Source organism: Anabrus simplex, chromosome 9 (assembly GCF_040414725.1).
Source record: "Anabrus simplex isolate iqAnaSimp1 chromosome 9, ASM4041472v1, whole genome shotgun sequence".
In the NCBI taxonomy this organism is placed as follows: domain Eukaryota; kingdom Metazoa; phylum Arthropoda; class Insecta; order Orthoptera; family Tettigoniidae; genus Anabrus; species Anabrus simplex.
The window spans coordinates 82411451-82430761 of NC_090273.1; the positions used below are offsets into that span (position 1 = coordinate 82411451).

A 19311-nucleotide genomic window follows, 5' to 3' on the forward strand; every position below is an offset into this window, starting at 1 on the left:
CGGTTCAAATTCCACTGTCGGCAGCCCTGAAGATGGTTTTCCATGGTTTCCAATTTTCACACCAGGCAAATGGTGGACTGTACCTTAATTATTGATACCACGGTCCTTTCCTTCCCAGACCTATCCCTGACCTATCCTATCGTCACCATATCAACTGTTTGTGTCGGTGCGACGTAAACAGAGAGCAAATAAAAGAATATTTCATGTGGGGTGTGGTAGACGAGCGACACACTCACAGGTTTTTCACTAAGTGGGTCACGATTGGTATCCCGGCCAATGCAAGGGGTTCTTTTGAAATATGTCCATGTGCCTGTGGTTCGGATTCCGTATAAAACTGGATGCGGATGCTGTGATGAATTGAGCGGTTATGTAAAACTACAAGTTTGATGATGAAGATGATTGTTTAAGGGGGCCTACCAGTACAAGCTTGCTTTTAACTTTGGAGTCTTTCATTTTCATGCCTTTCGTGGGCCTTCCTCTTTCTTTTGACCATATCTCCATTCTTTGAAGGATTCTTACCTTTTCCTTTTCCTATTTCTGATTAGAGTTAAGAGGATATGGTTACGTATTTGTCTTTCTCTTAAAGCAATAATTACCACTGTCTATAATGGCAACCAATTCTTTCGGGATTACCGAGCTCGATAGCTGCAGTCGGTTACGTGCGGCCAGTATCCAGTATTCGGGAGATAGGCTGTTCCATAATTAAGGCCACGGCCGTTTCCTTCCCACTCCTAGCCCTCCCTGTCCCATCGTCGCCATAAGACCTATCTTTGTCGGTGCGACATAAAGCAACTTGCTTTCGGGATTCGAACCCTTATATTTTGCAAAGAGCAAGCGAGTATTTAGCCTTTTACGCCACTTGGCTGGGTTGGTAGAAATTGGCGAACGGTTAAACTCAATGTTGTTTCATCATTTTAAATAAATAAATAAATAAATAAATAAATAAATAAATAAATAAATAAATAAATATACTTGAATACATAAGTACCATACTCCCAAACACCACGAAGTATAGTACTATAATTACTATTTGAATAACTCCACGTCCAATAATCAGTTACCACTTTAATAAACTTAGTACTTAGCCATACTACGTAAAACATTACGTCGCCCTGCACACTAAGTATTACCTTGTTATGCTATTTTATCATGTAAATATAGGACGTTGAAAAAAGGAAGAACATTGCAATCGTATCTGGATTTTCTGGATACATATATGTTTTTTAAAAAGTGTTTTTAGTACGGTATTTCATATAAGTAAAATTTGTTCGCCTACATATATACAATTATTATTGTTATTATTATTATTATTATTATTATTATTATTATTGTTGTTGTTGTTTTTCAATAACTACTTGAATGGTGAAGGAAATGGGTGCCATATTTTTACTTCCCACTAATCCAATTTTTAGCCACTTAACATTGACAAGACAAGTTGAAAGAAAAGAGTGTGAGGAACATGTTTCAAAAACATGTTGCACAAAGACTAAATAAAAAAGGCTGAAGGAAACACAATAGAGGAAGAATGGACAGTCGTGAAGAATGAGGTCTCTAGGGCTGCTGAAGAAATGTTAGGAAGGAAGGAAAGATCAGCTAAGAATCAGTGGATAACTCAGGAGATACTTGACCTGATTGATGAACGACGAAAGTACAATAATGCGAAAATAATGAAGAGGGTAGAAAGGAATACAGGAGATTAAAGAATGACGTAGATAGAAAGTGCAGGACAGCTAAGGAAAGAAGTGCAAGGTAGTTGAAGGTTCTATGGTTCTAGGAAAGGTAGATGCTGCATACAGGAAAATCAAGGAAATATTTAGAGAAAGGAAAACTAGGTGTATGAATACTTAGAATTCAGATAGAAAGCCACTTCTAGGGAAATAAGACAAGGCAGAAAAATGGCAGGAACACATCCAACAGTTGTGTCAAGGTAAAGACGTAGATGATATGGTTCTGGATAAAGAAGAGGCTGTTTATGGGGATGAAATGGGAGACCAAATTTTGAGTTCAGAATTTGACAGAGCTTTGATAGACTTAAAAAGGAACAAGGCACCTGGAATTGATAACATTCCCTCTGAATTACTGACTGCCTTAGGAGAAACCAGCATGATGAGGCTATTCCATCTAGTGTGTAAGATATGAGACAGGAAAGTGCCATCATATTTTCGGCAGAATGTCGTTATACCTATTCCAAGGAAGCCGGTGCCGAAAGTGTGATATATACCGCAGCATTAATTTAGTATCTCACGCCTGCAAAATTTTAACACGTATTTTTTACAGAAGATTGGAAAGACAAGTTGAAACTGAGTTGGAAGAAGATCAATTTGGCTTCAGAAGAAATGTAGAAACACGTGAAGCAATCCTGACTTTACGTCTGATCTTAGAGGATCGAATTGCTATTTTTTGCTATTTGCTTTACGTCGCGCCGACACAGATAGATCTTATGGCGACGATGGGACAGGAGAGGCCTAGGAATGGGAAGGAAGCGGCCGTCGCCTTAATTAAGGTACAGCCCCAGCAATTGCCTGGTGTGAAAATGGGGAACCACGGAAAACCATCTTCAGGGCTGCCGACAGTGGGATTCGAATCCACTATCTCCCGGATGCAAGCCCACAGCCGCGCGCCCCTAACCGCACGGTCAACTCGCCCGGTCTTTTGATAATGTTGACTGGACCAAGCTATTTGAGATTCTGAAGGTGATTGGGATCAGGTACCGAGAACAAAGAATGATCTACAATCTGTATAAAAATCAGCCTGCAATGATAAGAATCAAGGGCTTGGTAAAGAGGCATCAATCCAGAAAGGAGTGAGGCAAGGTTGCAGTTTTCCACCTCCTTTTCAATGTTTATATACAACAGACAGCAAAGGAAATCAAAGAGGAATTTGGGAAGGGAATCACAATCCAAGGAGAGGAAATAAAAACCCTGAGATTTGCTATTTGTTATTTTATCTGAGACTGCAGATCTTTAGAAATTGCTAATGGTATGGAGAGAGTCTTGGGTAAGGAGTACAAGATGAAAATAAATAAGTCCAAAACAAAAGTAATGGAGTGCAGTCGAACGAAGTCAGGTGATGCAGGAAATAGTAGATTAGGAAATTAAGTCTTCAAGGAAGTAGATGAGTATTGTTACTTGGATAGTTATTTAACTAACGATGGCAGAAGTAAGGAGGACATAAAATGCTGACTAGCACAAGCCAAGAAGGCATTTCTTAAGAAAAGAAATTTGCTTACCTCGAACATTGATATAGGGATTAGAAAGTTGTTTTTCAAGACTTTCGTCTGGAGCGTGGCATTGTATGAAGGTGAAACATGGACGATAACTAGCTCAGGAAGAAAGAAAATTGAAGCCTTTGAAATGTGGTGTTACAGAAGAATGCTGAAAGTGAGATGGATATATTGAATCATGAATGCAGAGATACTGAATCGAATTGGTGATAGGAGATCGATTTGGCTAAATTTGACCAGAAGGAAGGATGGAATGATAGGAAACACCTTAAGACACCCAGGACTTGTTCAGTTGGTTTTTAAGGGAAGTGTAGGCGGTAAGAACGGTAGAGGTAGACCAAAGTATGAATATGACAAGCAGATTAGAGAAGATGTAGGATGCAGCAGTTACGTAGAAATGAAAAGGTTAGCACAGGATAGGGTGGCATGGAAACCAGTCTGTGGACTGATGACTTAAACATCATCATTGAAATTATTTTATGATGCAATGTAATTAATGTATACAAGCCCATATGTTTATGTGGGATTCACTTAAATGTAAAGTAAACTATTGTAATTGTGAATAATGTGAATTCAAATAAATTGAATTGAATATAAATACATATGTTTATTTTAGTCAGTGACACCACATTCTACTTTCTTTTTTCCAGGAGAAAGTCTGACTTACAATATCGTTGTCAAAGAGACCCTGTAGCTTCCTGAAGCGGGTATTTCCATCAAGAGCAGGCAAGGTACGTATTTTGGAAATCAGGAACAGTTTACCTTGATGCAATGACAGTTTACGAGACCGACCTATAATGTCACCTGAAGTAAGGTTTGTTTCACTACTTTTAATACCTGCAAGGTCTTTCATTTCCTGATTTTTCATTTTCGCGATACCTTTATTCTTGAAAGTATCAGAACTCTTCTTCTTTCTCATCTGATTGGTTAAAAATGATGATTATCTCATTGTACTTAACATTAATCATGATCCATCATCCCCACCACAACTTTCCATGCCGATGGTATTACGGTACGCTTGCAAAATCCAAGAAAGCTTTCATTTTGTCGTTCTATCTGGTCGTTTATTTCTCGCATTCCTACAAGCATCCACGTTTTCTTTTTAACTCGAGAGTTAGTTCTCTTACCTCGTAAACTTGATCACGGATTCATCAGACTATGGATCTATGGATCTATGTGTCGTTTCTAAAGAAGACCTCTCGAATAAGCCTACTTCTGGCACCAAAATACATTCGGTACATGAATAAACAAGAACTTGTGTAACTGTTTAATTTTCTAACAACTTCAATATACATGTAAAGAGTTGGCAAACGTTTTTTTTTTTCTCATTGAAGCTCATACAGTTTTACTTGATGAGTGTTGCTCAAGTAGAAATGGGCTGTTTTTTAAAATAATTATGAAAATCACCAGAATCTTTCTTGGTCTCAGAAAAGGAAAACAATCGCGCACTTTATATCTCACTCCATGTTCAGTTCTTAAGTTAACGAAGATCAGGTAATTAGCTCTCAATTTATCACTGAATTCACATAATCTTTTCGACACGATTATATAGTAATTTGCAACTAACACCAAATTCAAGAGACTACAAGAGCACGATAAACAAAGTACAGAAATGCCGGTGGCTTCTAAACTGGAAAAATATTGACAGCCTAGCCAACATTTGCAGTAGAAACGGGTCTAGGGACAAGAGTACTAACCTAAATTATATATAAAAACAAATGTGCCAACTCCTCCGAGCTCCCGATTTGGAGAGAAAATTCAGTATTATTGTATTGCTTAAACAATTCCGCGCTTTTTCTCGTTCTGTCGATGGATGAGCATTAAAGGATGTTATTAAATATCATAGACACTGTAAGGCGGTCATTTTTATCAGTTCCACGTAAGAATACAAAACGCATACGATTTTTAGGACATTCTCAAAGACACAATTTAGATCAATGCTTTTTGAGGAAAAACCTCCAACCTTAGTCTGTTCAGGAACTTACGTGTAATGAGAAAAACTTTTAGATCTGAGGTTTTTTTGAAGAAAGCTATGTCAACTAAGATGTTCAGTAAACATCACCACTAGACACATAGAGTTCAGAAAGTTGAAGAATAAAGAGCTGTGTGTTACAAAGCTCAAATATGTGCAGTTTATTATTATTTAGAAAGAAATAACGAAAACTGTGTAACAGTGTTAAAATACTTCGAATTAATGCAAGTTACGCCATCAGTGATGCGTCGTTACTCGCAGTGATATCTCGTAAAATAGTCTCCTGATTTTTTTACTTTGAAAGCTGGCACGTCTGTAAAAATGACTTTCGCCTCCATGAAGGTCAAGAAATACCATAGCGTGAAGAGTTCAGTTACTAGTACTCACATATTGTAAATGACGGACATTTTGTCATATTTTAAGTGCCTGGAGGCCAGGTAGACAAGGTTTAAAGAGGAGGATATGTCCTCCAAAAGCCGGACGTTTCGACACCCCGGCTAATTTAAATATGAGTTCTAGTTCACTAACGGAGCTCAAAGGAAACCTTAATATCCCCCTTTGACTGTTATAATCTCAAGGAATTCATTACCTTCTTCTTTCTCTCGCCACTGTTCTGCTGCTTCACTCTCATTCTATATTGTTTGATTGATATTTTTGGCTATGTTTTGAGAATGAAGATTTCGAATGAAAATAATACAATGTATAAATTTGATTGATGGTAATTTCTTGGTTTGTTTTTAGGATTTTTGCAAGCAGTCCCACTTCAGGTTTTCGCCATCATGGGGAAGGAAGAAAATTCCACGGAAGAATCTTTACCAACGTGGCTGACCGAAGAATTTCTCCAGACAGCGTTGAGGGCTAGTGATGACGACTCGTTTCTCACCATCGTAAGTTCTCGCATATCTTCAGCCACTGGGAAAGGAGATAATTTCTTGGGAGCGGTGTATAGAGCTTTTGTGACTACATCTACGGGTGAACAGCGCTCTTTGATTCTGAAATCTATTCCTGCTGGAACTCGGCTAGAGATTTTCATCAGAGAGGCAGATTTGTTTGACACTGAAATTGAAATGTACACGAAAACATTGCCGAAAATGTATGAGTTACTCGAGGAAAAAAATTTGTCCTTCGAACCGATGACTGCAAAGTTTATATATTCGAATCCAGAATCCGATGTGATTATGCTTGAAGATTTGACTGCAAGTGGTTATAAGATGGCAAAAAGACAGAATGGGTTGGATTTGGAACATTGTAAAATGGTGCTTAAGTCTCTAGCCACATTCCACGCAGCGTCAGTTGCGGTATATTCTAAAGACCCGGCATGTATGGAGTCCTACAAGGAAGGTATATTCAAGGAGAAAACAAGGGAATTTTTAGGAACATATTTCACGTCATCAGTTCAGGCGTTGCTGGAGGAAGTGAAAACCTGGCCAGATTTTAAAGAGCAGTATTCAGATAAATTGCAACATCTTGAAGACAACTGGTGGCAAAAGATTGGTCCATGTCTTCATCGGGATGAGGAAGGGTTCAACGTTTTGAATCACGGGGACTTATGGGTTAATAATATGATGTTCACTTATTCGCCTGAGGATGAGGTTATGAATGTGAAGTTCATTGATCTGCAGAACGTGCATTTCTCTTCTCCAGTCATAGATTTGTTGTATTTCCTCTATACCAGTCCGTCGGATGACGTCCGACAAAAGTATTTCGACCAGCTCATTGAAACCTACCATGAAACTCTGGACGCTACACTTATCAAGCTGGACTGCGTTAAGAAGGCTCCATCATTGGATAAACTGAGTGAAGAACTGAAGAAGAGGATGAGTTACGTGCTTTTTCCCGCTATCTGTGAGTTGCCAAATATGCTAGCTAAACAAGATGACGTGTTCGACATTGGTCATTACTTCACTGAAGGACAGAAGGGTACGCCGAAGAACAAGGCCTACAGCGGTGCTGAGTACAAGAGGGTGATACAGCGATTGCTACCTATGTTCAAAAACTCTGGTATCTTATGATAGCATCCTCGCTAGTATTCGCTTTCTAACATGGACATAAAATACATATTTTCAGCAGTTTTGAAATACCAGTGTAAGTCAAAAGTAAGTTTATCTAAAGTTTTGTAGGTGAAGAGGTAAAAACACACACACACATGTTCATTATATACTGTTATGGTTTTCAGCATTCCGTCTGCAAGCCTCTTTTAATTAATTAGCATCTCCACAATTCTCCATATTAGCAACTAGCTCTGTGGGCTCGTTAAAATCCACACCTCTTATCATTAAATTAACTCGGCCTTTATCTCCTCAATTTAAGTACTCTCGTTGGGCTGGGTATCTTACACGGTAGAGCGCTGGCCTTCTAGCTCAAATTGGAGGTTTCGATCCCGGCTCAACCCTGTAGTAGCCTACTTGAAGATGCTCAAATACGTCGGCCTCGTGTCGATAAATTTACGGGTTCATAAAAGAACTCCTGCCGGACAACATTCAGACACTTTGGTGTCTCCCAAAACCGTAAAAGTAGTTAGTGGGACGTCAAACCAATAACATTATTATTTTCGAGTACTCTCCTGTCATTGTTCCCGCCTATTTGTATCAGCAATCATTCTTGCTACTTTCATGTCTTTTACTTCTAATTGTGACGCTCTCCAGGAAAACATACCGTAAGTCGGGAAATCACATTTTTAGTTTAGTTTATATTTTGACAGTAGATAAATTTGTGGTCATTTTCGTGAAAACCAGACGTCTATAGCTTAAAACCATAATGTAACTTTGAAGTTGTATGGCAGAATTTATTACATTTCTAGAAAATTGATTTGAAATTGGTAATTTGGGTATAGTAGGCCTACTCCGATATTATATGAAGAATTTAAGGAAATCTGACTTTCACTGGATATGTATTAAAATAATTTTCACTAATATTTCCGAGTTTTATTCCCCGAAAATTAAATATGTAAACATTTTCAACAATTTAAAAAGTGAAAAAGAAAATTTTAGTCTTGCGACACTTATATACGTAGAAGTTGTCTTAAGATGTATAAATAACTTAATGTTACAATAATTAGAATAATCGTAGCAGTGCTAATGCTAATAATAATAATAATAATGTGGATATTTTAAAAGATCGTTTTGGCACTACACACAATCGATATCCAGGTATAATGATTTACATTACTAATTTATCTTTTATCCAGTAACATCAAAAATGAATTGTTCCTCATTTTACTGGAATGTTATTTTGCTAACACAATCCGCCTTAATGTCACCCGGCCGTTGCCACAACGAATGCCCCGTTTCTGCTGTACAGTACTCTTGAATGCTGTCGAACAGGTATTTCGACCTTTCTGAACTCATCTCTTTTACTTCCAACTTCTTAGAAAAATTACCTGCCTCGCAAATCTTCACAATTACAGTTGGACAGTCCAATTTTTGTTGGCACGTAATGTCCCCGGGCATACTCCTTTTCACAGTAAACTGATAAGGATGTGATTAAAGAACACTTTCCAACCATGTTGCCAGTCATACATACCTATTAACAGCTTGCCAGTTTCTTTTCCGATGATGACAGCTTTGTTAAGTTTTGACTCAGCGGTGCTATCGTAAATGACCGAGAGGCAATATCTGTCACGTGGTACTTTCTTTTCATGAAACAAAAAATCCAGTCACAAAAAACATCGTATGACCCACTGACAGAAAAGAAATCGCTATTTCTTCATGTAAACCTGATATAACTCTCCACATGGTAATGCTATTTTTATTTTGTGCGACACACTTATCAGCATGAAGAAACACATCACACCACTATGGCTGGGCTCCTGTGCAGGCAGTCACCATAGTTAAAATTACCAGTTACAAAATATGCAACCAAGTAAATGTCTTTAATTAAAACCAAGCATTATCTTGATGCCCAATCTGGTTACTTCATATTTTGGTACAAGAAAACAATGCAGGAACTTCATTTAAGAAACCATGTTAAATTTCCATTGCGTCTTGAGGTATGGTTTTGTAAGAATGCAGAGCTTGTTTCCAAGGTTATTTTGAAGACCTTTCCCTATGGTCACATCACTGTCACTCCTTTTATCACGTAGATCAAGGATCAGGTTAACAGATAGCTGTAAAATCTAAAACTAGATATTTCTCGCCCTTGCCGCCTTTTTCCTTCGTAGCGTAAAAATTCTGTCACGCGATTTAAGGTATGTTTTCCTGGAGAGTGTTACAATTTGTGAATAACATTCCTAACTTTACCCAGCTTTCACTTCCGTACAGTAAAATCTGTCTGAAAGCAGACCGATGTAAAGAATGTTTCCTCTGGGAGCTGACTTCTTTCTTACGGAATAACGTTGATCGTAATTGCGAGCTTTCCTGCACCTTGATTCAGTTTCACTTAAGATACTGCCATTCTGGGGGATTCACATTCTTCTGTCCCAGGGTTGATTTCCCGACCTCTCTTGGGTTTCTTCCCTACTGACTTCACTGTAGTCTTGGAAGTGCTAATTTTCTAATCGTGCTCGCAGAGCGTGATTACTTTTGAGGTACGAAATGTTCTACAATACATTCTGGAAGGTGACACGTCTCCATTTGACCGCCCGTTAAAATATTAAGAAAAAGGTTAATACAGGTCAAGGTAAACAACGCCTACTTCATTTTAGCACTACCCCGTTATTTTTGACACAGTCACCAAAGTTATTCGAGTATTTGTCTTAACGTCTTCTCTCCTTGACAATAGAAAGTGATCTATTCTTTGAACACCTCTAACTAATTGAACACATATCTGTTCTCCCGTACCATTTAATCAATATTCACTCCTTGGATCTACGACTCTCTGAGTCTCTTGGCATCCGTTAAGATAATCGCACATTCTTCTCTGTCTGACATTCTTTTTCTCCACTTTCAGCTCTCTTAAGTCCTGATCTTCATCCTTCATTCTTCTCATTCTCCATCTTCCTACCCACCAGGTTTACCATCCAACACTCTCTTCTCCGGTGTCACCCATTCTTCTTACATGCCAAGCTGTTGGAACCATTTTCTTTTAGTATCCACCACTGTCTTCATATCTGTCCACAATTATTCATGGTTCATTATTGGTTATCCCCCAAATCTCATTTTCCACTATTGGTTCATATATACGTCTAAATCTTCCTCTCGTAGACTTGCTTGTGCTAGTCGGCATTTAAATCCTCCTTACTTCTGCCATAGTTAGTTAATCTACTACCAAAGTAACAATATTCGTCTACTTCCTTTAAGACTTCATTTCCTAATCTAATATATCCGGCATCACCTGACTTCGTTCGACTGCATTCCATTACTTTTAATTTTTTTATTGATTTATTTTCCACTTGTTCTCCTTCTGCAAGCCTGTGTCCATAAAACAGACATTCTGTTGTTACAGAAATTTGTCTCTCTCCTTCTGCTTCAGCATCCTATCTGTGGAAAACACATATCGCCCAAACTGAGAACATTATTTTACAAGCTTGTTTTTTTCTACTTAAACAATGAATATATTTTGACTAAAAATTATAATTTCGACTTTAATGGATTAATACACTAAATAAGGATGTATCAGAACAGTCTACTTAAAATATTATTTCCACTACCTTTTCGGTATTGTCTGATTTTAGAATTGGTATTTTAGTATTTTTAAGTTTTATTTTGAATGGCCGAGAATGTGATTACTTTGTTTTTGTTGTAATAAGCGAGGTCCTTGGTCTCATTATTGTAAAAAGGAATCTTTTAAACTAATAATTTGAATGGATAGTGCCATATCATCTAGTGAAAAGTAATTTTGTTACACTTAGCTTAGACATATTTACTTTTACAAATAATTTTAAACCAGCCAGTATTAAGGCAGTTAAAATAATTTAAATAATAATAAATAGAAATAAGTGTTTAACATTGCTACCTATGTCACCAGTCTTCCTCCTAAATACTTAATGTGTGAAACCAAATATTTTTCAGAAAGATGAACACTATTGAATTTATTAAAACTGATGGTAAACATAAATGATACTTTTATGTTTTATATGAAAATGAGTTTTTCTTTCTATATTGTGAAGTGCAATCCTTTTGACTATAAGTTAGTTGTATCCATATACAACGCATAGTATATGGAAAGACAGGCATTGGAATCGTTTTGCACCAGAATATAATCCAATATTTTAAAATCAAAACGGTATGTAAACATGCTCAGTTCTTTGGCAAATAAAAAATAGTATACGTGTGAATTGGCACAATTAATCAAAATACAGCAAGGTATTTAAAAAGCAACACTTGTGTTTATGAAAACACCTTATCCTACTGAAATACCCAGATATTCCTTTAATAAGAAAAACTACATTTTAATGAAAATACATCCTACGAAATACGCCTGTAGGTCTAGAATACTATTCTACTTAGCAAATATTTCTCGAGCCTTTAACGCACAGAAGTCTCTCAAAAACTCATCTCTATTAAATCAAGAAGTCGAGTGGTATCGCTTATTTAACACTAAAACAATACATAAGCATTAATAAAACACAGAGTCGAGAGTCGTATGCCTTAGCTTAATACAAGGTACGTAGAATACAAGGTAGGGATCACGAGAGAGGTGCGCAGTAGCAAAGCAGAGCTGTGACGTCACGCAGGACCCTCGCGTTGAATCTGCTCTGAATGAGGTAGAGGTAGTTCGAATAAAAATCGCTGTACACGCAGAAGCTAGGTGCTAATAATACACGATAGTAACATCTGTGGTGTATAAGAAACCGTGTGTGTTATTTTATGTGATAAAACGTAAAAAGCAGTAATAGTGTACACTTTTCAGTATGCTTTGTCATGCCATTGCAGGTTGCACAAATCATAGCAGGCATGCGAAGGAACGAAACATACACTTTCACGTATTCCCTAAAGCCACTGGCCTAAATAAATGGTGACAGAAGTAATCAAGTCATTATCGAAAGCTATCTTTCTCAGCTTCGAGGGTTCGGAAGGCTTTATGATCATCCTCTTCCGACAGCTGTGACGCGAAAGGTGAAATCATTGCTTCTCAGCCTCAATGCTTCCGAGGCGATAAGAAATTCCATCTGTTCTCCGGAAGATTATGAAACATTACGCCCAAATATGTTACATGCTACTGATGAACTCGATCAAAACTCGGATATCGTGTGCCAAGGCCAGCGTTTAGCCCACAACATCCTATTCTTTACTGGAGGAAGAGCTAGGGTTCGTTAAAGCCCTTAAAGAGCAAGTAAAACAGCTCGAGGACAGTCGCGAAACCAAGGATCGTGATGAGCTGCTTGAAAACTTCACTGGCTATATTATAGCTCTTAGGGTAAAGAAGAACCTCGATATAGAAAGCAATAAAATTACAGAGAGAATACAGGTCAAACTACAAGGGGTGGAAATTAGATTTCAAAAAGAGTTCCTTTTTTTTTAGCCAAGTTGCTTTACGTCGCACCGACACAGATAGGTCTTATGGCGACGATGGGACAGGAAAGGGCTAGGAGTGGGAAGGGAGCGTCCGTGACCTTAATTAAGGTACAGCCCCAGCATTTGCTTGGTGTGAAAATGGTAAAACACGGAAAACCATCTTCAGGGCTGCCGACAGTGGGATTCAAACCCACTATCTCCCGAATACTGGATATTGGCCGCACTTAAGCGACTGCAGCTATCGAGCTCGGTAGTTTCAATTTTACCATGGGAAAGAACTGAAAGAGGGTTCTAACATCATCACAAACCTTACGAATATCCTGAAGAAGAAATTCCCCGAAATTTATGAGCTTGCAAGTTGCTTTGTGAGAAGCCGTTCTTTTATTCGAATGGACGCTTTAAACAAAAATAAGACATTCAAGAGACCGGGTTTCAGTTAATACAATACCGATATAGAAAGAACAAAAGCAAAGAAATTCCACTGATGCTATGGATAAGTGTGTTTTTTTTAAATATCAGCATTATTCTTTGTTTATAACATACCTGTTTTTTAAGAAAGGCAATTTGTTATGTTGTATATGAAACCAGTGCTAACAATGTTAATATACACCCTCATTAATTTATATGGCCTATCAAGTATTACCGTGGAATTTGCCAATTCCTGGCACTCGGAGAACATTTACTGTACTGTTTGTTTTGTGGACAGTTTCCTAACGTTTTCTGTTTGTGTTGTTGACAGTGTATAGAGTTTCCCAATAGTGCTTGGAACAAAGGACATATTTCTTGCAGTCATCAAGCATTAAGCTTTAATATTCGAGGCTGTAACAATTAGAGCCTCTTGTTATTGTTATCATAGGTGTTGAGAACATGAACATATGGAAAGGCCATTCCACTGCGATCACAGTCTTAGCATTGTTACAACCTTTTATACAGATCGAAATACTTCAGAAACGCTGCTGGATTCACACTGTATTTGATCTCCTATAATTACTCTACTGTAATAGTGAAGTGGAATGCCTTTTGTGAGGTGATGTTAAAATATCAATGAAGTTCTCTTATCTCTAACTTGTGGCTAAAGCTGTGTATTAGCCTACCTCATACAGAAGACAAGGCGCTGAGGGTTCATGTTGACGTCATCGGCGGCCAAGCGTGGTGGGGAGACCTGCGCGTGATCCCTACCTCTTACTCTAACTACCTTGAGCTTAATAGGTAACGTAACACCTTTTTGGTTCGGAGGATCTTCGGTTTGATTCCACGCCGTGCGGGGCCGAGGATTTTAACAATGTCTGGTAATACTTTTCACCAGACTGTATTTGTTTCAATACACATCTCTTCATTAACATACCACACAATCAACTACCACAGAAATACCAAACATAGCGTTGATGTCACGAAGGGCATCTAGCCAAGAAATTGGTCCAAGTTCACATGTGTGAGACAGATCGCATTCACGACCGCATCAGGGTGTAAGAAAAGAGGAGAAGAAAGAATCACATAAGTCATAAATCGAGCACTGACAAACATAAAGCATATAAAATTCTTCTTCTTTCGCTTTTCCCCACACCTGCGGGTTTGACCCTGTTTCACTGCCGGATGCCCTTTCTGACGCCAATCCTATATGGAGGGATGTAATCACCATTGCGTGTTTCTGCGGTGAGTTGTCTGAATATGAAGAGAAGAGTGTTGGGATTATTATCTCAATATTTGACTGTTCAGTCATTCACCACTGATTTGTATTTCAGACTGCCGTTTAGGTGGCAGATTTCGTATTTTCTTTAATGATCTCAAAGTAGCTGGACATTTATCGAATATCTCCCTTGGTAAGTTTTCACAATCCCTAATTGTTCTTCCAATAAAATATTTGCATCAATTTGTCCTCTTAAATTCCAACTTTACCTTTGTATTATGTTGTTCCCTACTTTTAGAAACTCCATACGATTTTATATACACAGTTCAAAAAAATTAGGGGAACATGTTTTTGAACGTATACCTGGTCCATGAAACAATACCTCACACCCAGGTATATTACCAACTAAACCTTTATTCTTTACCGTTGAAATATATAAAAAAAGATCGATGGATTCGCGTTCATTTTCAGAACACAAACGGAAATGTCCAAATAGGGGCGAAAACAAAGTGATAACAGTCCTGCAGGGTGGATTTTTATCACAGTTGGAGAGTTTCTGTGTGGTATATGTTCTCCACGAGCATTTACCATAGCTTGGCACCTACGTGGCATGTTCCGTATAAGCCGATGGAGATCACGTTGCGGTATCAGGTCCCATTCTTCAATGAGAGCCTGTTCGAGGTCTTGGAGAATCTGCGGTGGAACAGGACGCCCACGAACACTTCTGTCAAGCCTATCTCACACATGCTTGATGGGACTAAGGTCAGGATTCACTGCTGGCCATTTCATCTCTTGAATGTTCAGTTCTCGCAAGACAGCTCTGGTGATGCGCGCTACATGAGCCCTGGCATTGGCGTGCATGAATACGAATTCAGAGCCAACACCGTATGTAGAAATCAACACATGCTGTAGCAGTACCTGCTCGATGTACCCCGCAGCGGTAAGATTACCACGGACGACGACAAGATCCGTACGGCCATCAATACTGATGCCACCCTACACCATCACAGGACCTTGTCCGAATCGGTCGCCTTTCTGGACAATATTTGACATGTACTGCTCACCATGGCGTCTCCATACACGTTGACGTCCATCACGCTGTGTCAGGGGAAATCTGGACTCGTCTGTGAACACAGATCTCCATTGGCGAAGTTGCCGGTTGACGTGGGTACGGGCAAACAGAAGGCGAGATGCGCGATGTTGCTGCGTTAAACGGGGCACTCGAACAGGACGTCTGGGTCGTAAGGACACTTCTCTTAACCTGTTCCTCAATGTCTGGTCAGACACCGTGACTCCAGGTCTTGTTGCAGTTCTCTGGGAGATGCTGAACGACGCCGCAAAGCACAGATGGTCAGATATCGGTCATCCTGTGGGGTTGTCATGCGTCCACGACCTTGTCCAACCCTCCTTGTGAACTGGCCTGTCTCATTGTAGCGATTCCACAAGCGCTGAATAACTGACGGCGAGACATTGAGATGCACAGCAACACGACGAAAAGTCCATCCTTCCTGGATCAAAGTGACGGCTCTTGCGACTTGAACCTCGTTAAGATGTCTCATGGGATGTGCTGGTTTACGTACAACGTGCTCAAACGACCGCAGTAGTCGGTGTATTTCACAACAACACACGGACGCACCACTATTCACTTTGTTTTGAGGGATCACCTAACCGTTTAATGCATGGCTACGCCTACAGATGGAGTATAACTTCGATTTGACATACCCTGAGTAGCTAAGGCAGGGCCTCTCAAACGCCCAAAATCTCACGCGTGCAGATAGAGGCGCAAGAGCTCCGTGCACTGTGCATCGCTGCCGCTCGGCATGGCTCGGATCAACGCTTCGTCTCTGGGCTACTCGGCTAAGCTCGGCTCAACTCGCCTATACTCGGCTTAAGTCAGCCCGGATTTGGAGCGCTTCGGCGCAAGTGGGGCAGAGGGAGACAGGCGGAGCGAGCGAGACAGGCGTGAGGAAAGAGAGAATAAGCGCTATTGCTCCAAATCGAGGAGTGGGGGTCTGCACTCTGGTCAACCAAGCCAAGTCGTCTTTTGCACCGTGCACAGTGCATGCACCACGCGCATGCACCCTGAGAGGCCCTGAGCTAAGGTCTCAAGGCATGCTGTTCGACCATTGGAACCCCATCTACCAAATTAAAGTTCACATACCAAACGTTACAAAACATGTTCTCCTTGTAAGACAGACCCTCCGACGAGGGTGGTGGCATCTGGAGTGTATGGGAAAGTGTGTGTCGTTGTGGTGGAGGATACTGGTGTATGCGATATATGACATTCAGCGATATTGGGAATGACATAGACACCGAATCCCCATGCCAATGAAGTGAACTATTCAAGATTAAAACCACCCATCCGGGAATCGATTCCGAGGCCCTCTGAAACTGAGGCCACTACACTGACATTTCAGCCATTGAGCTGGACAATTCGTCTTCTACTGTCATTCCGCTGACAGCTCGGAACGTAATACTTGGTCGAGGAACTCGTCTCCTTACTCTAAAGACTTCCCAGCTAAAAGTTTGCAACCTTTTCGTAACACTTGTCTTTGTCGGAAGTTAACTAGAACAGATCGTGCACCTTTCCTGTGGATCTTCTGTAATTCTCGAATTAAACAGTCTGGTGGAGGTCCCATACACTGGAGCCATGCTCCAGCTGGGGTCTTATGCGCGACTTCCACGCTCTCTTCTTTACATCCTTACTGCAACCCCTAAATTGTAACTAGTAGTATGTGCTTAAAATACAGGTACACTCGCCCAAACCAGGAACTACACTTTGTTTATGTCCAGTGCTCTGGTATTCGTCTGTGTCGGCAAATATGGTATAACACTTACAGCAATGGGGTAAGTTTTCTATTTTTCAATCTGATTATCCATTCATCGACACTGATGAGTTTGCTACGGGCGTACGGCAGCTGTGTGACGGTGAGCGCGCTCTCGTTTACCGACACGCGGTATGATAGAAGGACGGCAACCCTTCAGGGACTCGCACTGCAATGACAGTAATTAGGGAGGGATCAGCTAATTCTTTCCTTTATTTTCTCTAATTAATAATGTACCAGACGGTACACCTCCACGCCGCTAATTCAAACTTTGCGCCAGTTGAAACTCCTCTGCTGGAGGAAGTCTGAACTTTATCTACTGTGTTAATTTTCAAGTTTCTCAGAAGATGTCACTACTTGGAAATTTTGGAGTTTCTGAACTGGGTCGTTTTCAATGTATTTTTGTTTTACCTGTAGTAAGAAGTGTGAACTTTCTCTTTTAGAGGACACTACTGAAGAACTACAATGGTGCACCCTAGTGCGAAGTGAAAGAACTGTTTTTTTGGAGAAATTTTTATTTCAAAAGTTTGTTCCTTGTTAAATTTCTTTCTGTTATTGTTTAAGTTGGCTGTATAACCCTTTCCTTCCCCTTGTTTTGAATTTAGCCAATCCCGAATTTCTTTAATTAATTTCTGACCAATCCGATGTATCTTCTCCAACTTGAATATCTTGCTTAACCCTAGCCAATAAAGTTTTTGTGGGCGGGTGTTCTCATTTCCGAAACGCCTCGAACTTTCCACGAGAGTATATAAACTGCTGATTTTCGGGTCTCTGCGCCACTTCAGTACCAACTTTCAAAGTGTAAAGTACGTAGCAGGGGGCGGGAAGCGCCTCTTTCTTCGGGCAGCAGTTCAACAACAAGGTAATGGCCGTTTAATAACTTCTTTTCTTGCTAGCTCAGCAGTTTAACTCTCGGGGCGGGTCCGAAGCGTTTCCACCATGTAACTTTCCCTAAAATGTAAAGACTCTTAGTATCGATTCTCTTTTAAAGCTACATATTGGGATAGAGAGTGCTTAACCCTCTCGAGCTCCCACTCATATTGTTTTGAGGTGAACTTATTTTTCATACCCGATTCTTCCTTAACGTAATGTAAATTGTTTCCTTCTAAAGTCACCTCTTTAGTATGGGATTAGCCCTTGCATTAGCGGCCTAGAGCCAGATTAGGTTTTAAACAAAAGGTATTAGGAGTGCAGATCGCCTCTTCTCAAATTGTTATTTTGGAGGTCATGTAATTAACCTTTTTCTCACTTAATAGACCTCAGTAGGTTGGGTATTTTACCCCCGTGTCTATGTCCTTAGAGGACAACTTGAAGGTGGAGTTTGGTGTGGCCTTTGATAGGCTTAAAGTTGAGAGCGAGTGGCTCTTTCTTGAAAATTGAGTATGTATGCCTCGAGGAGGCTTTTCTGTGTAATTTAGAGCAAGTGCTCCTGGGCATGAATGGGGTTTTCTGCCCCTCTGTTAAATCTTGTTTTGGGGTAAAGTTGGGCTAGTTGCCCAAGAATTGTGAGTTCGGGGCTCGAAGCCCAAATCCTGTAAATACTGTAATTGTACTTTTGTTGCCATGCTACTCTGTACCTGCCATTCTTGTTATTTCTGAATTTTGAAAAGAAAATATAACCTTGTTAAATTTTAAATTAACTTTAATTTCGTAGCCTGAGACCTGTTCACCCCCGCAACTTCTTTCACCTCTGCTGTTCCACAGATACCTCGGAACAAATAAAAAAAAACATTATTAGCGGAAATACGCACAAAGTGTCGTTCGCAACAGCCAACCGATTTGTATAGTGCCACAGCAGGTAGTGGAGACTTAGCATGTGCTGTGAGGAAGGGTAGCAGGGGGTATATTCTTGCCAAGGTCATGGACACTGCGGTATGGTTCACTTGACTGCCGCGCGCATTCGTCAGTCTGGCAGTCTCTTTAGTGTCTGTTACTTTCTTAGTGTGTAGTCAAATATTGTGCAAAATTAAAATCCACAGCCTATTTCCAGTCATTCGTCCGGGTCAGGAATTGAATGAAGCCCCTATCTAGCGACGAGGATAGGAATCGTGCCGGCTGCCGAAGCCTGTCGCACTCCTCTGGGGCAATGATTAATGGCTGTCAGATGAAATGATACTGGAGAGTGTTACTAGAAGGAAAGTTGACAGGGAAAAGCGGAGTGCCCGGAGAAAAATCTGTCCCGTTTAGCATTCTCCAGCACAAATCTCGGATAGTGACCGGGATTACTGCACTTAAGTTGGTAAACTGTCAACTTTTACCTCTCTGTCGAA

General features: G+C 40.0%; 1 protein-coding gene across 1 annotated transcript; it reads left to right on the forward strand.

Moving 5' to 3' along the window:
* Positions 1-3868: 3868 nt before the first annotated feature.
* Positions 3869-11194, forward strand: LOC136881114 (uncharacterized). The gene is made up of 2 exons (XM_068229196.1): positions 3869-3954; positions 5937-11194. The coding sequence occupies exon 2, from the start codon at positions 5975-5977 to the stop codon at positions 7205-7207; it is 1233 nt and encodes a 410-aa protein (XP_068085297.1). The 5' UTR covers positions 3869-3954; positions 5937-5974; the 3' UTR covers positions 7208-11194.
* The last annotated feature ends 8117 nt before the right edge of the window (positions 11195-19311 follow it).

Coding starts and splice junctions, on each gene's coding strand:
- LOC136881114 (XM_068229196.1), top strand. CDS start 5,975: ATGGGGAAGGAAGAAAATTCCACGGAAGAATCTTTACCAACGTGGCTG.